This window comes from Myxocyprinus asiaticus, chromosome 22 (genome assembly GCF_019703515.2).
Source record: "Myxocyprinus asiaticus isolate MX2 ecotype Aquarium Trade chromosome 22, UBuf_Myxa_2, whole genome shotgun sequence".
In the NCBI taxonomy this organism is placed as follows: Eukaryota; Metazoa; Chordata; class Actinopteri; order Cypriniformes; family Catostomidae; genus Myxocyprinus; species Myxocyprinus asiaticus.
In genome coordinates, this window is record NC_059365.1 from 31,630,810 (window position 1) to 31,656,923 (window position 26,114).

Consider the following 26,114-nt stretch of genomic DNA (forward strand, 5'->3'; position numbering starts at 1 on the left):
GTAGCGGCAGATCGGCGATCGAGAGTTCATCCACTTCGCGAGCGGCGAATGAGATCGCGAACTCGCCCTGAGACGAGCCGGCGGTCTCATCCAAGAATTCGACTGGGGCAAACGAGCGTACTGAGGAATGGGAGGTCTGTGGGGAGTTACCCGGTGGAGTGGCACCCATTGAGGTTTCCAAATCGGCCCCAGTGCTAACCGCCGCGGCCTCAAACCCGTAGGTAGAAGGACCAAGGCGGGGAGCTGCTGGGGTGGCTTTCCCTCTGATGAAGGAAAGCCGCGACCGCAACGTTGCCATGGTCATGTTCTCGCAGTGAGAACATGACCTGTCCATGAACGCTGTCTCCACATGGGCAGCGCCCAAGCACGTAAGACAGCGATCATGGCCATCAGAAGCGGAGAGGTAATAAATAAACACAGACGGAAAGGCATCTTTAAAAAAACGCTCTCCGTCAGTGCCACTCTTTTAGTAGGGAAAATATACTCTTTTATCGCAAGAATATATACTCTTTTAGACTGTCTAAGCACCCAGGGGTGTTCTCTGCACTACACCAGTGCACGAGTGGGAGAAGCCGCTGTAATGCGCCGTAAATCCAACAGTTTTTTAGAGGTGAATGGAAAGGCAGAGGACTCAGCTCGCTGAACACAACCGCTGGGCTCCGAAGAAAAAATCTGAATGAGTGGTTGTGAGCCAGCTCCTTTTATACCCGTATGTCCAGGGGAGTGGCATGCAAATTCCACTTGCCAATTCTCATTGGCCTTTTCTCAAAGATCAGAGGTGTTTGGGGCTCCCAAGTGCGAACCCTAGTGTCACTACATCGATACAATGTCGAGTGAGTGACAGATAGGGAACTGCATTTGTTTTGACACAGAAGTTACAAGTTGTGTATAAATGAAAATCTAACTAAACGTATACAGATAACAAATCATCACTGAAGAGCAAAGGGGAGAAGAAATGAGAGAGCCAAATGACAGACCATAAGCTTCAGTCCAGCAGAGTGAGAATAAGAAAAAGAAAGAGAGAAGGGAGAAAGAGGCACAGAGTGTGTAAATAAGCAATTCTGAAAAGAGAAAAAGAGAGTGTGAAAGAGAGAAGAGAAAGTGAATCCATTTAAACTAATGCATTTCAATTATCCATCCATTATCCATCTATCCACAATGGTTCTGCGGTGAAATAATGGCCACAGTTTATTTTGTACATGTTTGTGAATATATAAGTGTAAAGTCCTTGTTTAGTGCATCTTATTTTTCTGCATGTACTGTAAAGGATATTTTATGATTTAATGAGATTTTTCTCAGTTTACTGAAGACATCTGCTATTTATTTATTTACTTATGGTGAGGAGACATTTCTAAAATTATTTAAAAAAAAAATTTTTTTTATTTGTCATCTCTGAATGATTGCAGGTACTGTGCATAAACCAAGACAAAACTAAAGCAAATATAACATATTTTTAATCTTGTTAATCCTTTAATTTAATTTAATTTGTCATCATGAACTTGTCATTTGAGGTTTATCAGCCTATAGGAGCCTTTCTTTCTTTTTTATTCCCTTTTTCTCCCCAATTTGGAAAGCCCAATTTTCACTACTTAGTAGGTCCTCATGGTGGTGCGGTTACTCACCTCAATCCGGGTGGTGGAGGACAAGTCTCAGTTGCCTCCGCATATGAGATAGTCAATCCACACATCTTATCACGTGGCTCGTTATGCATGACACCGTGGAGACTCCGCACGTGGAGGCTCATGCAAACCATGCACAACTTACCATGCGCCCCACTGAGAGCGAGAACCACTAATCACGACCACGAGGAGGTTACCCCATGTGACTCTACCCTCCCTAGCAACCGGGCCAATTTGGTTGCTTAGAAGACCTGGTGTAGGAGCCTTTCTTGATTTAAAACAACTGTGTAATGAACATGTGATGTGACCGAGCATCTGAGAAGCTAAGAATATTTTCCAGTAAGAATAAAAGTAGAGGATGAATAAAACATCTTAAAAGTAAAACAAAAAATTTAAAGAAAAATAGATGTATGCCAAAGCTGTAGTTTCTCTTGTGTTGTGAAAAAAAACTAGATGTCTTTTAACCATTTGCTAGCATTTCTGTTCATAAATGCCATGTTGTAATTTACTGTGCAGAATAATGTATTTTGAGTATCAAAATATTCTAGCTATGATTATGATAGATTGGTCTGAAAACAAAGAAATTAAAATCGTTATGCTTATTATGGAAAATTACTTTAGTATGACATAAAATCTACAGCTTGTAAATTTTGAAAGGTAAAATTGAGACCTTAAGGTTTTGTAGAAGAAAAACACATAGGGTACAGAATTATACACTTTAGCATTAAAACTAATTATATATTATAATGTATAATAGAAAAATATTCGACCACATAATGTTGCAGAAACAAGTATTCCGAAAAAGCTGTGTAATGAAAATGCGATACTGGATGTGAGGGATACGTCTTTTTTTTTTTCAAATGAATAATTCATAGAGAGGTGATACATTAAAGCAGGACTTCTCCTATAAAGCATCACAAGTTGAACAAAAAAGTGGATTAGATTATCTTTGATCTAACATCTTGAGATGAAAACCCGAGGAATGAATTACTCTATGAAACTTGAACAGTGATTAAACATGTCAGCCAAGAATAAAACAAACATACTGATGTGATGCTGGAAAATCCTTAATGATCCTTTGTGAAGTGAGGATAGAGAAATTTATAGAGAGCCTAAGCAAAGTAGAACGCCACATTTTTGTGTGCGTATGAGCGACAGTGATGGAGTGAGGGTGTATGTTTGTGGCTGAAACTAAGAGAAGTCATTTCTGAAGACTAAAGATGAGCTGTCACAAGAGACGGACTGAACTCCCCCTTCAATCGATAAGCGGGATTTGTTCCCCATGGGCTTCCAGAGCAAGTGCAGCTTTTGGTCTTTTGACTTTTTTAAGCCGCCTGTGAGGATTACAAAATATTACGTACTGCGACTTTGAATTAACATACAAAAAAGGCCTTTGAAACTACATTGACTGTAAGACGCTGGGGGTAATGCATTCTTTCAGTAGAAGTCTTTAAAATTAAACATTTAACTGTTGAATGTCACTCTCTTTCCCCTGAGTAACATCATTGATCAATTAAAAGTGAACAATATTAAGAAAACCTTAATGTTTTGAAAAGAGGCAAAGGCTGAGTCTATGGTAATGCTGCCCATAGTCAAATGGCACATTCATTTTGCATAATAAAAGTATGTATTTCTGAATCTATCAGCACTACAAGACACCAGGGGATGGAAGTGGGCCTTAGTGAACAGCCGGAGTTAGACTCACTTGTTCTTTTCAACAGGCAGAGTGTTCTGCATGACTAACCAAAAGCAGAGAACTCAATAAGGACAGACAACACAGCTCAAATCATCAGAGGGGCAGAGCAAGAGAGAGAAAGAGAAAGGGAGAGAATGTGTGAACAGGGGATGGGGAAAACATGTGGTCCTACAGAAGAGAAAATGAGAAAAAAGACAAAAAGGCAGGCTAGCAGAGCCCTATAACGCAACCAAAACTACATTAGTGAACTCGCTGCAAACAATTACTCTCTAACATTTAAATTTTTCAATGTGTTCAGGCAAATTCTGGCAACTCTGCAGACATAATAATTCACAAATAATAACCTAGCAAGTCAATTTACGAATTATAAACCCCCCTCAAAAAATAAACTGGCACAATAACAGGCAAACAGAACAAATCTGCTATGTCTTCTCAAAGCGACCCATATGATACACAGGAACTCAACATGTTGCTACTAGGGATGGGCACGAGTACTCGAGCATCGAGTACTCGCAAGTGACAGCAATGATCGATCATGACAACACAATTAAATGCTTGAATGAATGTTTATCGAATATATAATCTTGCTACTTCATGAAATACATTTTACAACGATCCAAGTCCAGTACTAAACAACACAACATAAATCCTTCCAGAAATGGATCCGTATCTTCATTTAAAAAAAAAAAAACAATCCTTAAAAATGTTGTGATTGGTTACAGTGACATTGGGGGCGGGAACTTACGGTCCACTGAGACTGAACTGAACAGTTTTCAGAAACTATTACTGTGGTCAAGCAGGAGCCTAGCTGTAGCTAACTATGGCTTCGAAAACGCGCAGTGATGTGTGGAAACACTTCATCAAAATTGAACAAAACACAGTGCAGTGCAAGTTATGCAGCGCAAAGCTGTCATACAACTCTACCACTAGTACAATGCAGCATCACCTCGCATTTAAACACAAAATGTTGAGCGAAAACGAAGACGCTAGCCAGACACGAATGACGTCTTTCACTACAGTCAGACATATATACGATGCTAGCAGAGTTGAGAGAACAACACAGCTAATAGCCGAAATGTTAGCCAAAGATGTACTGCCTCTAAGTTTTGTTGAGGGGAAAGGATTTAGAGAATTAATTAATTACATTGAGCCCCAATATGACATGCCTTCTCGCAAGACAATCACCATAAGAATAGACACTCTATATGAAAGGAGTGCTTCTTTACTTAAAGACACCCTATTGAAGCTAGAAAGGGTTGCTGTCACTACTGACTTGTGGACCTCGCTAACTACTGAGTCCTATATAACACTAACATGCCACTACATCAGTGAATGGAAAATTCACAGTGCAGTATTAGAAATGCACAGTTTTGATGAAAGACACACAGCTGTGAACATAGCAAACTATATAAAGGGTGCAACAGAAAAGTGGCTGTCGACGTCTGAGAAAGTGTTAGCATGTGTTCATGATAATGTAAGTAATATGGTTCTGACGAATCGAGATCTATGGGAATCAGTGCCTTGCTTTGCCCACACACTTCAGCTTGCAATTAATGAGGGCCTCAAAGTTCCTAGTTTGAGCCATGTGATAGCTGCAAGCAGCCGATCGGTTGCACATTTTCACCACAGCACAGAAGCCACAATGTCGTTCAAGCAAAAACAAAAACAACAAATCCTACCTGAACACAAACTGATTCAGTGTTGTTATACGTGCTGGAATTCGGTCTGTGACATGTTTGAATGTCTCCTCGAACAGAGGTGGTCTGTGTCAGCTACTCTCTCAGATCATAATGTCACGAAACTGTCAGATGCAAGGACACGTGAGCTGACAGATGAGCACTGGCAAACTATTGAAGATTTGACTCCAGTGCTCCAGTCTTTGAAGTGTGCCACAACTGCAATGTGTACTGAGACACATGTGGGCATTTCAATGGTGTATCCGATCAAAAATAGACTCATCACCAGGCACCTAAATGTACAGAGCGGAGAGTCTCAGAGAGTGTCTGATTTCAAAACATCCGTGGCAGAGTCTCTGAAACGGCGCATATTCGCAGTTGACCGGCAAGATGCAAAGAAAGTGGCCCTATCTCTGGTCACCTCATCATTAAACCCAAGGCACAAACATCTCAAGTTTCTTGAGCCAGAGCTTCGACAGAGAGTAAAGGAGAAACTGCAACAGCTTTGTGACACCGTTCCAGATAGCATAGGTGCTGCCGAACACAGCGACGTTGAACATAGAGACTTTCAATCTGGGGCAGCAACAGCTCTCCACACTCTGTTTGGAGAGGATTACAGCACCAGTGATGTTTGTTCGCAGCACATGAAATCAAAAGCTACCTCAGTCAGCCATGCATCACCCTAAGCCAGGAACCGTTACTGTGGTGGCAGGTAAATTAGAAAAGGTACAGAAAGCTCAGTGTCCTTGATCAGTGGTATTTGTCCATTCCTGCGACAATCTGTGCCAGCAGAAAGCGTTTTTTCCACCGCGGGTCTAGTTGTGAATAGACTGCGCACTTGGCTTTCACCTGAGCATGTAGACCGGCTCATCTTTTTAAATAAAAACATGTAGGCTAGCTGCATAGCCTGAATGAGTCAGAATGTGAAATTAATACCAGGGATGTGTTAACAGTAGAACTTAAGTTTACAAAAATTAATCGATGTGTTAACAGTGGAAGTTAAGTTTGCGTGAAATTAATACCAGAGATGTGTTAAAAGTGGAAGTTAAGTTTGCATGAAATTAATATCAGAGATGTGTTAACAGTGGACATTTATCTGAAATTAATACCTGGGATGTGTTAACAGTAGGCTACAAGTTAAGTTTACGTGAAATGAATCGACGTGTTAACATTGGAAGTTTACGTGACATTAATACCAGAGATGTGTTAACAGTGGAAGTTTTTATTACTTTTGCAATATGTGAGGTTCAGTAGCCTAATGTTCATGTTCAAGAAAATACTGTTGTTGAACTGTGAGTTTTAAATAAATTATCCAATTATCAAAAGTATACACTCGTTGCGAGATCAATTACCCCCCCACCCCCACCCCCAAGGAATACGAGTACTTGAGTACTCGCTCCTTTTTTCTGTCGAGTACTCGAGCTGTCAGTATGACCAAAATGCCCATCCCTAGTTGCTAAATAATGTTTCAGTTCCTTGATATCGAACCCATTCTGCCGAATTACTGAGAAGCGCCATTTCCCTTCAGACATCATTGCATCAAATTAAATGTGTTTACTTTTTCCTGTGGCGCTACTGATAGCGTGTTGCATGAGCAGTCTTAGAAACACACGTTCTAGTCCCATGTAAACCAGGAATAATCACGTTCAAATAATCAAAGATGAACATGATTTTAAGGTTGCATTTTCCCTCTAAGATTACATTTTTTACTGCACTGACAGTTAGATTTAGGATTAGGGTTTGGGTTAGTTCAGATGTTTAATAAAATATGCATTCCTGTTGACTGTATTACATCATTTACAACTAAAAATACAACTCGTTTTGGTGCCACTCCATAGACATTTCAACTGGAAACTGGAGCTCACATGTGCCCATGCTTTCAACAACACTTGCAGCTTCAGCCACTCGGGTCAAGGTTTCAATTACAGTAAGCACAGACCAAATCCAGCTAAAGAACTACTGAATTCACAGTGAGATCAGTCTGATGTAACATCACAGAAACAAAAACCAGGCAATCAACAACATGCCCTGTCACATGACTCTTGTCATGATTGTGGCTGGTTAGGACAAAAACTCAGATTTACATGGACGAAATAGCTTTTATCGCTTGTAGCTTTATTGTATCATGTCTGGTTAGGACACTCTGTAAGGTGACCAACCACAATTCATTAGTTTTACATGACGTGTAGGGGGTGGTAAATCTGAAATCGCTGATACCACAACAGTAGACAACACCTCATTCAAAAACTGGTGTAGCAGTTTTAGTGAATGGTTTTACAACAACACAGAAAGTGGCAGGGAAATGTGTGTAAACGTTTTGGTCAGAAATTCCATCCGTCCAAGAATAATTAGTGCTGACAGTTTCATGGTCATAACTGTAAAAAGTCTAATTTGCTTGAGACTAACTGCCTCACATTAGTGACATACATTTTAACTGTCATATAATTTAACAAAACTCAAATATATTCCTATGATTCAACATCAGGAATATCACATAATTTATTCTTTGAAAGTGCTCATTGCAGCAGCCAGGATTATTGTAAATGCAACCTTGTTTTCCCAGAAGACAAATAAAAGCTTTAAAGAAAAGATGACACTGGCTTAAAAAAAATATTTAAAACCTAAATCTTACTGTATCTTTTTGGTCCATCCTCCAGGCAGAAGGACAGGGTCAATGTAGCATCCTCTTCAAAGAACTCAGTAGCAAATGCATCCCACCACAGACTATCACTCTCCTGAGGAAGAGAGAGAGTCACGGTTAATTAACGAGAGTTAATTACACTGTTATATGCTCTGCCAGTTTTATAAATGTATTTAACAGAGTAAAAAGTGGGAGAGGATAAAAATATTGCAAGTTTGAAACTGAAAAACTGAATTTTGAGCATTGCACCAGTTGGTTTAAATTTGTCTCTTTTATATATATATATATATATATATATATATATATATAAATTCACAGAGTACAGTAATGTTTTCAAGGTTGGTATAGTATTTGTATTATATTTGTAGTATTGCACAAATCCCTGCAGTCAACAAACCCAAAATTTCAACATCCACTATAAACACACAGAAACGAAACATAATACAAAACAAAACAAAAAACTCTTTAATTCAGACTTTTGGACAACAGCTCCCAAGTGCCTTCTTTCCAAAACTACCACAATTATTCCTGTAGTCCAAAGGGTTCATGAGCTTCAAACATTCGGTTTGGTTATGTCATTTTGCTGTTTATGATCAAAAGGGGTGCAGGTTAACCGATTAATGTTATTATCACTCATTTACTTGTAACTCTGAGTCCTTTGTCAAGTACCATCCATAATTAATAAACACAAAGACATTTTCAATTCTTGCTTTCATGTAAGCAAAACAGTAGCAGTTTAGAGTACCATACTTTCTCACTGATACCTTGCTGCTTTCTCTTAAAAGCTCATTTTGAGACTGTTTTGCAAATTTAATGTTCAAATGATCTGAGCTCATAAACTTTTTCTTAATTAAAAATGTGTTATATGTGGTGCACTGTTATTAAAATCCACAATAACAACAAAGTTCTTTATCAATTGTGTACATCCTAGGCACCTAGAAACTCCAAATCCCCAGCTTATGGAAAGATTTGCTGATTCACTTAAATTAAATCAAGGCCACTTCATCATATGGCATACTAGCTACTAACATCCACAGCATATGCAAAATTAGACTTCGCTGCATCCTGTGATTGACAGTGCTTTGATTCTAACAGACGTTGTTTAGCCCAATGTTGCCATCTGGCCCATGTTGCCTAGTGACAGATCACAAGCCCTCTCAGATGTTTACAATTAGGGCTGTCGACTTCAGGCAGCATCACATTACATAGTGGCCGACCCTGGAGACCTTTAGTCCTGCGTCCCTTATTCTAGAAGTGCTGTTTTCCAGCATGGAGGAAACCGTCTAGCATGTGTTGTTTTGGAAGCGAGTCAGTGCCCTATAAGACCTGCCATCTCAGTCAGTGTAAGTGAGTGATCAGTTTTGACAAAGGCGATGGTTTTTCCGTTCAATATGTCAGAGGGCTGCCGTTGTCCAACACAGCTGGTTATTAGTTCTGGACTATCACACATGACACACAGACATGCTTACAATAAGCGGACTCTGCATCGGGCAGGCAATAAAATAAAATCATAACAATCATAAAATAACAATAAAACAGTGGGTCAAATCAAGCGCAAGACAGGCCAGGCCAACTGGAATTCTCCCGGTGCTCCCAATGGCCAATCCGGGCCTATCCAGAAGAGTGCGGACACTTCCAAAAGAAGACATCTAGTACATTAATACAATAGGTTTCCAGAAATGGATTGATGATGTAGAGGCTTTAGAAAATCATGTATCATCAGAGAGTAGGCACCCTATAGAATAGAAGTTCATCCTATTTCAACATGGTCCATCCACTGGCGTGCATGTATTTGTGTGTGATTGATCCCTGTTTTCATACTTAGCAGGACATTTGACTTCAGATAATCCTGCTTTCATTTGTTTTCTCTGTCTTACCTTTTTCCCCATCTTGGCCTCTTGGGGATCGGCAAAGCTTTAAGGATACAAAACAAACTTCCTTCTCTCTAATCACTTTCTATCTTTCTCTTTATTCCTCTTTTTCTTTGTTAGATGATTCTAGAAACACAGATGTTTCTCATAGCCCTGTATTTAACTGACTTGAGTCAGTATCGTTTCCCTTTCAGCTGGAAAATTGCCATATCGCATCACAATGTACAGCATCAATGTAGTGGTGATTGAAATCCCAGTGCTCTCTGAGCTCCCTTACAGTTCAATATCTCTACACAGTTCCATTGATGGAACTCTTGAGCTGAGCTTATCAAACAGTGTTTGTATCAGAAGGTGTTGACTGCTCTCTTTGAGGGTTCACTGATCTTCTTTACTGCAACATCTTCCTGATACAGGGGTCAATGGCCCACGGCTCATGGATCCATCTGTATGGTCACCTCTTTTACTCTAAGAATGATGAACTTTGACCTCAGGTTAGGCATGATGCCTAGATCTTCATAAATAATTCTGATGGAGACCTAAAGTTTAAGTTGTTTTTTCACTTTCCAGAGTAGAACACAAAAACACACTATGAATGGATCTGACAACAATTGTTAAACATTAAATACAGTACAATGCATTTGGCTTTTCACAAGGCTTTCAACATCTCAATGCTAACAGAGACATGTAATAATGTAGGATTTAACGGGTCTAGTAACCGGTCTGATATGACTTAATCCCAGGTTGTGCATTTGTTACTTAGACATATCAGACTGCAAGATGGTGCCATTTACCAAACAGAATCGAGTATTCAAGAGAGCCCTGTAATAAATACATACACTCACCGGCCACTTTATTAGGTACACTTGTACATCTACTTCTTCATGCAATTATCTAATCAGTCAATCGTGTGGCAGCAGTGTAATGTATAAAATCATGCAGATATGGATCAGTCTTGTAATAAGCTGGATAATGAGCAGTCAGTCATTTTTGCAAAATAATAAACCACCAGAACTCTGATGCAAACTGGAGGTGCAAATCAGCTGTTCAGCAATTTCTTCTTTCTGACGTAATTACATAATTTCAACACAAATCAATGTTTCATGTCCATTTATTTGGTTAGTAGCCATGTAATAAAAGAGATAATGTAAGGTACTGTCAGTCGGTTGTTATTGCCCCTTTGCTCTGCCTCAGGGTCCTGATCACCCTGTCTGGGTTTATTTTGTGATGACAACCGGCTGACTGTACATCATCCCTTACATATGTACAAATTTAAAATGGCAAATGTAAATATTAATGAAACAAAATGAATTAAATATTTTAAAGAGAGCATATTGTGAGTATTGAAATACTAAATATTTCTACTGTAACAATGCTTTTTATTTTAATATACATCATTGTGATGTAATCTTGAGAAACTTGCAAATGGGTGATCAGATGCATTATCTGACAATGAAATTATCTTAAACGCGAACACTTCTATACTTTTTAAAAACAATAAAATACTGACTCTAAGTGTCATCTATGACACCAATTCTACCAAGGTTATTTAAAAAGTATTACTATATCAAATGACTTCATCGATACGATTTGTAAGACCTATATTTGCTTATCTTGTAAATCACAATCAACTGAGATGTTCCATGAAATTGCTTGAGACTAAATAATAAAGATAATGACCCAAATGTTCAAAACTGGTGAATGATCCCTCTAATATACTCTGAAATGAAGATATCAGGCATATATGTTGAGATAACATGGACAAAATATTGAGTTAGCATGCAACTTAATTACGTTACACTCTCAATGTTTTAATTACTTTGTTATAAGCTAATAAGAAAGGACTTTAATGGCCGCTAACAGCATTATCAGTATCTGCAGCAGGCTCCAGAGTTACAGGATTTCATTTATCTGGAAGGCAATCTACACTGTCACAATCAATAGGAAATCTGATCAGCCATTTGCACTAATTAACCCTATTTAATGCCTCAGCAGCCCTCGCAAACAGTATATCTGTAAACTTGCGTACAGGTATGTGATGTGCCAAAGCTGGACAGAACTGGATACAACTGTTATTCCTTTCAATTAAATAGGGCCATTTTTATATAATACTTCTCAGAAGTTGTTCCCTAGCTATGTGTTTTGGATATATAGTGATAAATCTCTAACCTTTTGTGCTGTTCTTGTATGTTTTTGTTCTTGACTGACAGATTAAATAATCTAAAGCTGCTACATTTCAGAGACATAGATCATGTTTGATAATGATGACACATAACATTACAGCTGGGGGAGAAATTCAGCTATAGATCAGTAATCTGTAGCTGACATAGAAAATGAGAGGTTCCTGGCTTCACTGCTGATTGTGACTGTCTAGCATGCTATAGCTGATAGTGAGCGTTGACATACGGCGCACCGATCAGTCCTTCAGGACCCCAGGTGAACTAACATTGGTGCCTGCATGGGTTGCCTGAAGATAAAGCCGTATTGATTGGAATGACTAAAGGGATTCATCAATGTGCCAATGGAGGCTCTCGACCCAGTCACTGCTCTGCCGGGGCCAAGCAGCACGGATTTATAGTAAATCCAGGAGCTTAGAGAGACAACAACGTCTTATATCCTCTGTAAATAACAATAGCGGCTCCTTCTTACAGCACACATACATACACACCAACTAACTGATATGTCCTGACCAAAGACAACCAAATTTGCGACACATGCACACACTCTTACCAGGGATGGTAAAAAAAAGAAAAAAGAAAAAATGAAATTGTAGTCAAGAACTCTAACCCACAAAAAACAAGTAATTGATTACTCGTAAATTCAAATGTAGGTTAAAATATGTAGGTTAAAAGTATAGTATGTACGTGAAACTAATATTTTTTTTTGTCCACAAACAGTACCAAGAATGGTTTCAAAATAAGGTATCTTCAACAAACAATGCTTTTTTGTTGGGGAACAAAATTTAATTAACAATACGCATTTATAAAAAATAAAAAAAAAGATTTAAAAATAAAAAATATTTGCACCCACCCGGAGCTTAGAAACATAGAAACCAATGCTGAAGGCATTAGTGTAATGCACATATGAGTCTATATAAAGGCCATCATATTTTTAGAATTTCACATGTTATTATTCAGAAAAACAAGTGGTTGGGTTTTTGGAAAATGTGCTCTGCCCGTGTTCAGAGATTTCACGCACATACACACATACTGGTCTGATAAGCTTCTGAGTTTCACATACTGCTTCAAAGTTCCTTTCCACTATTGGTTTGGATGACTTCAACAAGAACTGAATATTAATAGAATTAAATAATGAAATAAGATTCAAAATATTACTAATATTAAGTATTGCTGGTTGCCTAGTACACTAGGCTTTGCTTTCAAAACCACATACGCCATCATAACGTCTCTCATCCAACAACTCGACGATACTCATCCATAGCACCCCTCCAGTGGACTAATTTGTAAATGTGGGATCTGGTGAGAGATTCAGGCAGAAAGTAGTATTCAGCCCTGCTCACAGCAGGCAAATGCGCAAAGAAAAATCAATTTGCGATATTCAAATAGTGTTTTAATTGTCAACTAGCTGGTGCAGAACAAGTGGGCTATTCGATTAGTCGATTACTCATGCACATACCTAACTCTTACACTTACTACCATCATTTAAACTGCTCCAACAAATGTTAACTAGCACCAACTAGCATCTAGAGATTGTTTTGCGTGAAAACGAGTGCACAACCCAATATTAGGTGTTTTTAACTACTATGTACTTTATCAATTTATAAAAAAAGCCATTTATACAATGTATGTATTATGTTAATATGTGTTGCTGCAATACTTGCATTTAAAGTACCTGCATTTAATTACATCTGTAGTTACATTGTTAACCTTACCCCTAAACCCTAATCTAAACCCTAACCCTACACCTAAACCTAGCCGTACTTCAACCTCAGTAGCAGCAAATGTGACTCTTAAGAGAACAACATGTAGTTACACAATAAGTACACTGTATTGTATGTACTTTAATGTTAGTACATAGTAATAGAAGACACCTAATATAAAGTGGAACTGCACCAACTTCTAACATTGTTTGGTTCTGTTGAATCAGCAAGTTAAACATGTTGGTGTTTGTTGGGGCAAAATTGTGTGATAATGGGCAAATTCGAAACAAAAGTTAGCATCCCTATGCCCTACTTACTTTGAAGGACAATGCCCTTGAAGTAGGAACTCTGAAGAGAGGAGGACAGTACTGTAAGGGTGTACCCTTCACTAATGGAAGGGTCCTTTGTGAAAAGATTCAGTTGCTCACTTTCGTTTGGAACAACCCTTTGATTGGCATCCCCTTCCAGCAGTGCCCTTCAAGGGCATTTCATTTTTAATGTCACATAAAGAGCGTTGCGTTTATAAGATGCCATGTCGAGTTTCAAATAATTCAACTTTTAAAAACACGTCTCAACTTCACATTTCACTTAGTGTTTCAATGCTAAAACGTCTTATGTAAACGTGTTTGATCAGGGTAAGGTGAACCCGAAACAAGCCTAAATATACAGGGCTTCCTTAAGACCAAATAGTCGACTAATCTTTCAGGCAACCCACCAACAAGTCGATTTTGAAAGTATGTAGTTTCCACCTCCTTTGTTTGTTTCCATTTGTTGGGCTAGTGTGAACCGGCCTAATAGTATTATGAGGAATATCAACACCTCTCTGTTTGAATGGTACTGTGCTAAAGCAACCTAAGCATTCACCACAACATGGGAACTGGTGTAAATTGTCCTTATATATCCACATCTGCGAATTGACATTTAAAAAATCCTCAGCTAGGCAGACTCCATTTAGACTCACCTTTCAGGATTCATGAAATGTACACAAGGTCTTTGATGAGCTGAGCAGAGCTCTGTGTGGGCAATCACGTGCCGGGTTTGTACAACTGCTGTTGAACTTCATCCACCTACATATCAGTGACAGCAGCCACAGACAGATCTTAGGGAATTCTAACTACATAAACAGCCCAAAACTGTGGTCGAAATTACAGTAAACACAAACATTTGACACTTCGAATCATGATACCTCATTTTGGTAAACAACAACAGCGTAAACAAAGTTTTCAAGTTCTATGGGTATTTTCTTAGCTGGCTGTTCTCATCTGTTCTGCTGTTGTTTTAAGGTTTGGTAAAGAATTACTGATAGTTGACAATGTTTGGGTCTGTTTTAAGGTAATATGTGTATATAATCTGAATTATGCAAATTAAATAAGGCACAGAAAGATGAAGAACACTAAGGGTGCCACTTTAGTTTAGCCTATACTGTGTCAGAACACTCGAATGTATTGATTTCAACAGGCATAGTGTATTGCCAAGACGTAGCGTAAAAATGCACAGTGACACTCTGTCATGCAACCCAAAAGTTGAGAAAATTTGAACTTGACCAATGAAAATTTCAGAAAGGTGGGTTCACTTGTGCTATCAGAAATCCAATTTGATGTATTCCTACTTCATTTCAATCTGACTAGCTTTCTCTAGTCTGGCACCCTAATTGTTGAACACACAATACTATGATCCTGTGCCATTTCTCAAACATTATGCTAACACTGCACAACACGCACTAACATAACACACATACATAGTCCCAAGAGCATGTTTATGCTGGTTTACAGAACACTGAAGCATTTAAGTATGTGTTCTCATCTCAGCTTTCTTAGATTAATATAGATAGGTTGCCATCCCATCCAAACATTGATGAAATATAGTTAAAAACCCGCACATCTTCACATGTAGAATACTTCCTAACTGACAAATAGCACTTTTCAGAGATTGATGTTCCACTTATAAATGTCCAACATTCAATCAAATGATAACACACACATTCAAGGCTCCTCAAAAACATCATCACTCAGGGCTGGACAAAAGCAAAAAAAAATATGATCTGCGTAGAAAAGTCTGAAAACAGGATGTTGGTAAAAATGGGTGATCCCTCTTTATCTGTTATCAGTACAACAGTGTTGCCTGGAAGGAACATGGGAAAGCCGCAGGAAAAAGGTGGGACTATTGTCCTAGTATCCTGCCAGTTTGAACGCCACCTTATTGTTCCAGAGAATCCATTTTTTACTTGTTTTGTTTTCAATGTGTCACACATCAGACCGGACCCCACAACCTGTTTTTGCATAATGCAGCCAATTGATAAGAGGGTAATGCATTATCTTTATGCCAAAGAGAATGTACAATAAAGCTTCAAGTTTAAAAAGGTTTAAACTTGGCAAAGTCAAAAAGGATTTAAACCAGTGTAGGAGACAAAAATGTAAATTGTATCTTATAAAAACACAAACAATCAATAAGGCCATAAAACCTATAAATGCACAATAATGTCAATATCATATTGTATATAAATCTGAACATGAATTCTATATTTCAAATTCTGTTAAGATATAGGGGTGGGGGAAAAGTCAATTCACTGATGCATCACGATTCTTTCTCAAACGATTCTGGGTGGATCTACAAAAATTAATAATCAGAATATTTAAAAGAATGATTATTAATTATGGTTACTGGAAAGCATACACACAACAAAACATTACAGATAAATGCCATGCAGTCTGCAACAACATTTATACCACAAAAATTAGCATTTACATTGTGTAAACAGACATACACTCACTGTGCACTTTATAAGGAACACCTGTACATCTACTTATTCATGTGATTATCTAATCATCCAATCGTGTGGAAGCAAAGCAATGCATAAAATCATGCAGATATGGGTCAGGAGCTTCAGTTAATGTTCACATCAACCATCAGAATGGGGAAAAAAAATTATCTTAGTGATCTGGAGTGTGGCAGAATTGTTGGTGCCAGATGGGCTGGTTTGAGTATTTCTGTAACTGCTGATCTCCTGGAATTTTCACGCAAAACAATCTCTAGAGTTTACTCCGAATGGTGCCAAAAACAAAAAACATCCAGTGAGCAGCAGTTCTGTGGACAAATATGCCTTGTTGATGTGAGAGGTCAACAGAGAATGGCCAGACTGGTTCAAGCTGACAAAAAGGCTATGGAAACTCAGATAACCGCTCTGTAAAATTGTGGTGAGAAGAATAGCATCTCAGAGTGCACAACACATCGAACCTTGAGGCAGATGGGCTACATCTGTTTAAAGTGGCTCTGATGCGGTAATTTATTGAAAGCTGGAAAGCCACCTCTAGTGCAATTATACCTGCTTATTCTATTCTTATTGGTGGGTCAGAGCAGACATATTTAAGTACTGCTTTTATTTGGAATGTTAACACAGAATTTGGCAATGAGCCACTTACTCGTCAAATATTTGCGCTACTACGCTACAAAATTGAGATGCATCAAGAATCGTTTGAGAATCGTATGGTGACTCCGAAAATCGAGATCAAATCGAAACATAAATTGCCTAAAGATTTCCACCCCTAGTAAGATATCCCAGTCCTATAATGCTGACTGCTTACCAAAGCTTGTCGATTTGAGCACATCAATTTATGTAAAACTTTCCCAAGCTCTTAAAACACAATCCATTGTCTATCACCTGCTGCCAACAAAATCAATTAAGCATCATGTAATATAAATGATGATGGACATGGTTAGACTAATTTGCCATTTGGTGCCATTTTAAGCCCTAATGGGACTGTGGAGGAGCTGCGATGATTGGTTTACCTCACAGACTTTGTGAAATGCATTATCGATCGACTTAGATCAAACGAAATGCCATTGAGAACTTGCATTGTTGCTTTACATAAACGCATCCCATTCCAAAACCATTAGACAGATTAATAAAACTAGCCTTTCATTTGTTTTCTTCCTGGTGACCTCACCTTCTCTTTCTTACTCTCTCTATCTCTCTCATTTTCTCACTTTCTCTGAGCCTGTGAATATTAATGAGTGCTATGCTAATAAGGTTATACCAGCTCAGGTCGACGAGACTCCTCCTCTGAATGTTAACCAGCCTGCCTATTTGCATATGCTTATGTGGCAGTTTAGCAAAGCTTTTCAAATGCAGCATACATCTTAAAAAGCAATCAGCCATAACTGCTCTTACAGAGTGGATGCCTCAAAGCAAGCAAATGCACTGTTTGAATTTGCAAATTTCAAATGGTGGCACTTTAAAACAAATTTGTACTGCAGCTGATTACATAGTTGAATGTAGTTTTAAGATAAAAAAAATTACATTGCGCTCATGATGATTGCACCCAACTGCTAACTGATTGAATATTTCACATATTGAGAACCACTTACTGCACGTCTAATAAGGCCAGCGCTCCCACAGACATGAAAAAATCAGTTAATATCAGTAAATGTAAAAATTTTGATTTTGAATCATATCCTCTATAAACACTAATATTGTGGTGCACAAATTTGTTCATGTATGTTTGGTCAAAGCATGGCAACTTATGAAGACATCTAAATAATTGTTGTTATATTAATTCATACATAACAATGAGAGCTACTGCTAAACTTTAAAATGTGAGTTTATTGAACTTAGTTGTACATGTAAAGGTTAAAATTTAATTGTTAAGTTGGTTCAACTAATTTTCCTTAAATTTAGTTACCTCAAAAAAGCTGTGTAGTAAGTTGCCTTAAATTGTTAAGGAGAGTTAATAATACATTTTTTACAATAAACCCTTAAAGGAAGATTCAGGGTTCAATACAAGTTAAGCTCAATTGACAGCATTTGTGGCATAATGTTGATTACACAAATATTTATTTCGACTTGTCCCTCCTTTCTAATATACAAGGTTAAATAAAAATACTCTGTAAAATAAATACCCTATAAGAAGGATCTATATTGTATTTCTCATCCCAATTATGATGTGTGTATTGTGACGACGTCAGAGTTGTGCGGAGATTAGTGGTTCAGCGTGGTTGATATTGAAACCTCTCTGCATACTGCATTGAGAGTGTTACAAAAGACACTATAAATTTGATGTCTAATAGGTTTGTGTATATATTTACTTTTGTGTATTGTGTTTTTTTTTATTTATTTAGTGTCAGTCCACTGCCATATTGATTGTATATTGTTTGCGTAATGTTTTGCGTATTGTTTTTTGATTTATGTGAATTTAATTCTTAAATCTATTTGCCACTCTCAGAAGTGTTGTTTTAATTAAGAATTCATTTCTAATAGCTTCTCATTTAGGTTTATACCCTTGATGTTTGTTCATCTCTTTTTTAAATCTGTTGGAGGTTGATTTGACAACAACAGTTGCCAAACATTTTTTTAGAGCAACTATAAAAAAGATGTTCATGGGTAACACAATTTTGGTTGTCCTAAATTGTCCTAAAACAAAGCAAAAATTTGTGTTACAGTGAGGCACTTACAATGGAAGTGAATGGGGCTAATTCACAAGTTTTAACAGAATAATTAATGTAAGTGCTTTTTTTTAAATTATAAGCTTTACATTTCAGCCTTAAAGTGCCCATATTATGCTCATTTACAGGTTCATGATTTTATTTTGGGGGTCTACTACAATAGGTTTACATGCTTTAATGTTCAAAAAACACATAATTTTTCTCATACTGTACATTTCTGCTAAACCTATTTTCATCTTCTGGCTCAAAAGCTCTGATTTAGGTGCTGTCTCTTTAAAGCACCCCTTTCCGAAAAGCCCAGTCTGCTCTGATTGGTCAGCTGGTCCAGTCTGTTGTGATTGGTCAACCGTGAAGAGCGTGAGTCGGAAATGTAACGACCCTTACCATAACCGAGTTTCAGGCTTCCTTAAAAGCTGTAAACACTATTGTAACTATGGTAACAATGGCGTCGGTTTTTGCCGTACCAGTTTGAGTCCGATAATGAAAGTTTGAAAGAATAAGCTGATCGACCCGAACCACCTTCGCAAGCATGACTTGAGCAGGACGTTTCACAATGGTAAGTTTTCATTTAGTAGCTTTCTTACATGTACACTGTTGATTATTGTGAACCTAACAAAGCTTCAAGTAAAAGACACGTAGTGCATCCAAGTTAGTCATCTTTTGCTGGAATGGGTGTAGCCGAACTTTTTTCACCCAAGCTATGAACGGAGAATAGAGGCTTACTCCCAGTTGGACATTACCGGTGGTATTAGAGAGATAGTGAGCAAGTTAGCCGTGAACTACCATGGATAGCGGCCGTAACATTACAGCTTGTAATTAGATAATTATAAAAGACTCTTGAAATCGACCATTTTGTTACATAGTTTTAGGAAAAAACGGCCCACAGCTGAATAGTAAACCCTTACCAAAACAATAACGTTACACAGCAAGTTAACCGAGCACTACCGTGGATTGTAGATGTAAAATTACCGATTGTAAAAATAAATCCATCTCCACACTTTATCACTATTCATGATAGTAAGAAAGACAAACAATCTGCATAATTCTACACAACTGTAGGTAAATTAGGCCCGCAGCTGATTAGCAAAACTATTTCAACATAATAACATTAGCTAGCATGTTAGCAGAGGCCTACAGCTGTGCACTGGGTGTACACCGTAGCTACAACACAAAACTCTGTTTTTGAACTCTCGGTAGCAGATAAATCCACAAATAATCAAGCATACTTACAGGTTGTGATTCTGAAGTGCCAGATTGTCCCAATAAAGTGGGAACTGCACCATCTTTCAGGAGTAACCATCTTGAAAATCCAGCATTGGTTGTGGTTGTACTGGTAAATAATTAAAATACATTTTAACCACTGATTCTTCAATTCGTCTGCCTTTGGAAGTCCAAACAAACAGGTTTTGCTTTCACAGTGAAGAAAACGGTGTCTTCTTGACATGGCAATAACACTAACCCAACTCATCCTGGCCTCTGCTATAACTACGTTTGTTTGAGGGTTGGCCAAAGTAGCCCGTAGGCGGGCATTATTCAAATGTGTTACATAGTGACGTAGATACTTTATGGAAGAAATGGCTGGACTACAAACAGCCCGTTTCTTGTAGTTCTTGAGCAGTGTTGTCTGTGGGAGAGAATAACTCCCTTTTGTGTGGACTTTGTGCTTTGAAACTTTGCAGACCTTTTACATGCACAAACAGCTATATTACACACTAAAGGAAAGGTAAAATCCCAAAAAGCATAATAGGGCCTCTTTAAACCCTCCAAAGTGCCTCACTGTAACCTCAGTTTTTGCTTTTTTTTTTTAAAGAAAAGGAGGGACGAGTTGAAATTATTTTTTGTGATAACAAACATTATGTTACAAACACTGTCAATTGAGCCTAACTTGTACAGCATTTAGAAATGTGCTAGAAATGTGATCATACTTGATTTGCAAAAAAATCTGATGGTGGATGGCGCTTGTGAGTAATCTGGCTGAATGGGATTGATTTCAGGGTATATGAATTTTCGGATGCAACAAGTTGGATGCTAAATCAAAACAGAGTGACACTTTTTGGGGTAATCAACCTATACATATCTCTGCACATTTATCTGGGATAGAAGAAAGTATTTTAACCAAAAAAATAACAATTACACATTTCACTTTTAACTCATTACAGTCCATTTATATAGTGGACTCAAACAGCGGTCCGTGACAAACTCTCCTGCACTTTTTAAAACTCAACACTCTAACTGCTCTGCTCAAAAGTTCATTTTCTGCCTATGGGCTGAACAGTGTTAGTCTTTGGACAATAAAATACATCAATCAGCAGCTTCTGTACTGAGAACTCTTGAGTCAAGAGTCAGGACTCTTGAGCTCTCTTGTCTAGCTTTCCTAAGCTCCTTCCTGCTTTTCTACTTTCACTCCAGTCATGTGCTGCACACCATGGAGCATTATTCCCATATTTTTAGTACTAATACATTGATTTGTTGGCCTTAGTGTACAGTCATTAAATAACTGATGCAGAGAAATATAGAGCCAACTTGTTATTAAACACCTTTGTTTGACAGTAGCTACTTTAGTGCTGTACTACCACTGTTGTTCCGCTGTATGCCTGGAACTTTTAAACTAAGAAAGTCTGCATGTCTACATGATGGATGGCTGGTGGGGGAACTCTCCCTTAAAATCTGGGCTAAATTACCACTGGCTTCAAATGCACATCATCATGTTTGGCTAATAAACATTGCACTGACTGTTTGCAAAGATATTAGCAAAAGAGTTGTGTTATTATGCAAAAACAGGTTGTGGGGTCCAGTCTGATGTGTGACATATTGAAAACAAAACAAGTAAAAAATGGATTCTCTGGAACAATAAGGTGGCGTTGTCTTTACGTGCTACAATTTACAAGAAGGATTCACAATATCAAACCTTTTACAAATATTCCCACCATCTGAAAGATAAATTGTGTGTAGAGATGTTTGTTAATTTCAGCGGCGTAGGTTTCGTTTGAACATTGGGAATGTCTTAGGCAACCTTGAGAACCAAAAAGAAGTCAGAAAAATCTGACATTTTTGCATCAATTCAAATGTCCCATGGAAACCAGGACATAATCACATTTGCAAAATCAATTATGAGTGTGATTCAGAGGTTGCATTTTCCCTCTAAAAATTAAATTTTTAATCCACTGATGGTTAGGTTTAGGGTTTGGAGTTTGGATTCGGGCTAATAAAATATGCATTCCTCTTGTCTGTATTACATCGTTTACAACTAAGAATATAACTCTCTTTTATTGCCACTCCGTGGACATTTCACCTAGAAACTGGAGTTCACCTGTGGCTATATGTTCAAAACACTTCCAGACTCGGCCACTGGGGGCAGCGACCATTTATTGAGAGTTTGGTAAAGGAATAATTCACCCAAAAATTAAAATTCTCTCATCATTTACTCACCCTCATGCCATCCCAGATATGTATGACTTTCTTTCTTCTGCTTAACACAAATCAAGATTTTTAGAAGAATATTTAGCTTTGTAAGTCCTTACAACGGAAGTGAATGGTGGTCAGAACTTTGAAGCTCCAAAAAGCATATGAAGGCAGCATAAAGGTAATCCATAAGACTTCATTGGTTAAATTAATATCTTCAGAAGCGATATGATAAGTGTGGGTAAGAAACAGATCAACATTTAAGTCCTTTTTATTACAAATTCTCCTCCTTGCCCAGTAGGTGGCAAAAAAACAAAAGAAGAATATGAATGTAAAATTGATTGTAAAAAGGACTTAAATATTCATCTGTTTCTCACCCACAACTATTATATAGCTTCAGAAGACATGGATTTAACCACTGGAGTCATATGGATTACTTTTATGCTGCCTTTATATGTTTTTGGAGCTTCAAATTTATGGTCACCATTCACTTGCATTGTATGGACCTACAGAGCTGAGATATTCTTTTAAAAATCTTCGTTTGTGTTCAGTAGAAGAAAGAAATGGCATAAGGTTGAGTAAATGATGAGAGAATTTTCATTTTTGGGTGAATTTAATATACAAAACAGACTAATTTATGGTCATACTTAGTCCAGTGTTTTTATTATATGTATTAAGTTCAATAAACTTATGCTTCACTATTAACCATTTGATAAGCAATCAAAGTCTCACTTTATACATAAATAAATACATAGGAAACGTTTTTCCTTAAGATTTTATGTATTTCTCTCTCTCCCTCTACATCTCTATTTTACCCCTTTAGAACTCCATTGCAATAGCTGTTTCCACATGCAACAAGAGTATCAAATTTATCAACTAAACTCACTGTTACCCTCCCAATGAAATATCTTATCAAGATCTATCATATACATATGTAAAAGATTTAATCTTATTAAATTCCATTGTGCAACAAAGTGAGGTTGTGAAGATTAAAATGATATACTGGCACGTGAGTTTATTATAGTCTGTTTGGTAAGTGCTGTTTCAGAGAGGTAGTCTTCAGGGTTTAGGCCACTGCTCATGCATTATTCATGATGCTGTGCCATTGCATCTCTGCAATATACAGCACAGATCTCCTTAAAGTTACAACACCTCCATCAAGCAGTGGCTCACGTGCCAGAAGTCTGACAGCAATACAATATGCTTCATTAGGGTACTCAGTGCTATTTATAAATTAAAGCCTTAGTGTTTAAGATGGGAATGGAATTTTGAGAACAAGTGGCTCTGTCTATAACATCACAGGTATGACTTATTGTGATAAGTAATTGGTAATATCGTTCTTTGACAGGTGGGTGGAATACAGTGATGTTTTGAGGAGGTACAGGTTACAGAAGGAGACCCTAGGGGGATTTGTGCAGGGCAGAGATGTATGTATTATAACCAGCAGAAAGATCTTTGAGGAAAAACATGACTATTTCCCATTGGGATCCGCATAATAGACACTTCCCTGTATCACAGCGCAAATATTTACAGCTATTTAACTGTAGTTTAAGTACTATAAGTACTATCAAGGGGGCTTTGAATGATGGTAGTGATTTAGTCACATCTAGTCCATGTTTTTAGACGTTGGGAACATTTAAGAACTTATTTCTGTCTGTGTATAGATAGATGACAGGACACACATTTTGAAGTTCCGAATTCACTGAATGCTTCTTTTTGATACAAGTCAAAACATGATTATTCAAAAATAATAAATAATATGTAAAATAATTTTGACATCACTTTTTCAGAGACGTTTGTGCTATCAAAATTGTAAGCCTTAGCCAATTCAACTCTTAAACACCAACATAGTAAGGTTATGCTACGAGTGTTTTGCAGAATCTTTCGTATATTTAACTTCTCAATTTTCCTTTTCTTTCTGAAAATTTCAGTCAGGTTAACCATGTTTGTTCAGTTTTTATTATAGAAGATATTTTCAGTGTTGGGTAAGTTACTCTAAAAAAGTAATTAATGACTAACTACTAATTACATCTTCTACAGTGTAATTAGATTACTGTACTGATTACTCTGTCTGAACAGTAATTGCATTACTTATTACTAATAACTGTCTAAAACCCTTATCAACCTCGACCAGATGAAAAATACAAGGATAGACATGAAACTGTTCTTTTAATTCTTTCAAATAAATCATGAACTGGCCAAAGAATTTAAAGGGGCAGCGTTAAAGTAGAAAATATATATTTTAACATTAGACGTTACATTTTGATTTTAAATTCACTATTGTTTTATATAGAATTGTTCTATAGTCTATACAGTATTTAACACAATTACATCAGAAGTAACTGTAATTAAATTACTGACAAATTAAGAGTAATCCCTTACATTACTTTTTCAATGAAAAAGTAATTTAATTACAGTAATTAATACTTAGTAATGCATTACACCCAACACTGATTATTTTTTAGACCATTTAAACTGTTGTGTTGCTCTGCGCTCATGTGCTGTTTATTAACTTATTTCCTCCACATGGATATTAATTAGTGATCAAAGTGGCTGGTAGAGTTGTTGGTTTTGTTAAGGGTGACAAAATCTTCTGAACTCAGAAAGTACATGCAAAAGTCCTAATTGTTCCTACGTGTGTGGGACCCCTATAATGTATGTAGCCTACAATATGTGCTGCAGTGTATATGGAAAATGCACATCTGCTTTCCTGAAGCTCGAAATGAATCCGTGGAAGTGCGTTTGAATTTTGGGGAATCGCTGCGCTTAATATGTTTAAATGATCTATATAATATCCTACACTAACTTGGGATGCACTCATTATTTTACACAATACACTTGTGAGTCCATGTAACTTACAGTGGTCACAAAGTCACAGTTAAAAACTATACGATATAGTTTCATTAACTTAAATTACAGTGTTACTCTTAGTTTTTGCGAGGTAACATGTCCAGTCAGGAAAGCGTGAGAATAATTTTCTAAATGCAGCAGCCTAAATAACTTTTCCCAAACTATAGCTGTCACAGTTACATCAATGTAGCGATGCCAAACTCACCTCTGTCCTGGACTGGAGTCGTTTGTTCATCTCATAGATTCTGTACTCAGGTTGCACCATGTATGGTGAATGTCTCCGGTAGAAGGGTCCGAAAGGGGACGAGTAAAACGGGTCGTGCGGAGGATTGGACATGTTGATTCCGTGTCGCGTTTACAGCAGCGCCAGAGATTCAGCATCCATACAGCGCGCGTGAAAGACCTCCAAACGCCGCGAGACAGCAGCAGTCAGAGCGCTCGAGTGGAGAGATGAGAGCGCGCGGAGGAGGCGGGAGAGAGGAGGAGGAGGGCTGGGCTCTCATTGGATAGCCGCAGGCTGCACTGAAACATAGTTGAGCGTGAGCCAGGCAAGTCTTACCATCCCACGAGAAGGTATTGACCAGTATGTAAATGTTTGTTTTGGTAACAGTTTACATTACCGTGTATGTGTGTTGTTAGGGATACCGTGGATGGTTGTCACACTTTTTTTTTGTTTTTTGTTTTTTTGTTTTTTTTAAGTCAGTTTCTGTATAGGCAAACAAATATGTTGTCACCCTATATGGGGTAAGTTGTCACAATGGGAACCTGCCATTAAACAGTCAATTATAGGCTTTTTCTGCAAAACATGAACAGTACAACATTTATGAAACACTTAATAATTCATTAAACAGTAATAATTACATTTAAACATTAAATATTATACCACGGGTCTGTTGAATGCTTGATTCTGATTGGTTGACGGACGTTCTAAGGGTTGCAAATATTTGTCAGTAAACGCACGGCTATGAAGTAGTTCCAGGTCTTGACCGCATAACAGTTCACTTCGCTAAATTACTTCAGTTATTTCAAAAAGCCGTTTAGGC

At 37.6% G+C, this 26,114-nt stretch overlaps 1 protein-coding gene across 3 annotated transcripts in view; it reads right to left on the reverse strand.

The window, feature by feature from the left end:
• LOC127413042 (LIM domain-binding protein 2-like) overlaps positions 1-25,498 on the reverse strand; it is a 115,504-nt gene extending 90,006 nt beyond the window's left edge. For all 3 annotated transcript variants that reach the window (XM_051649865.1, XM_051649864.1, XM_051649863.1), the window contains exons 1-2: positions 25,277-25,498; positions 7,624-7,726 (exon numbers count right to left, since the gene is read on the reverse strand). In XM_051649865.1, the coding sequence (XP_051505825.1) occupies positions 7,624-7,726; positions 25,277-25,408 (235 nt within the window). In that variant the 5' untranslated portion in view covers positions 25,409-25,498. The remainder of the gene's footprint in view (positions 1-7,623; positions 7,727-25,276) is intronic.
• Positions 25,499-26,114: the final 616 nt, after the last annotated feature.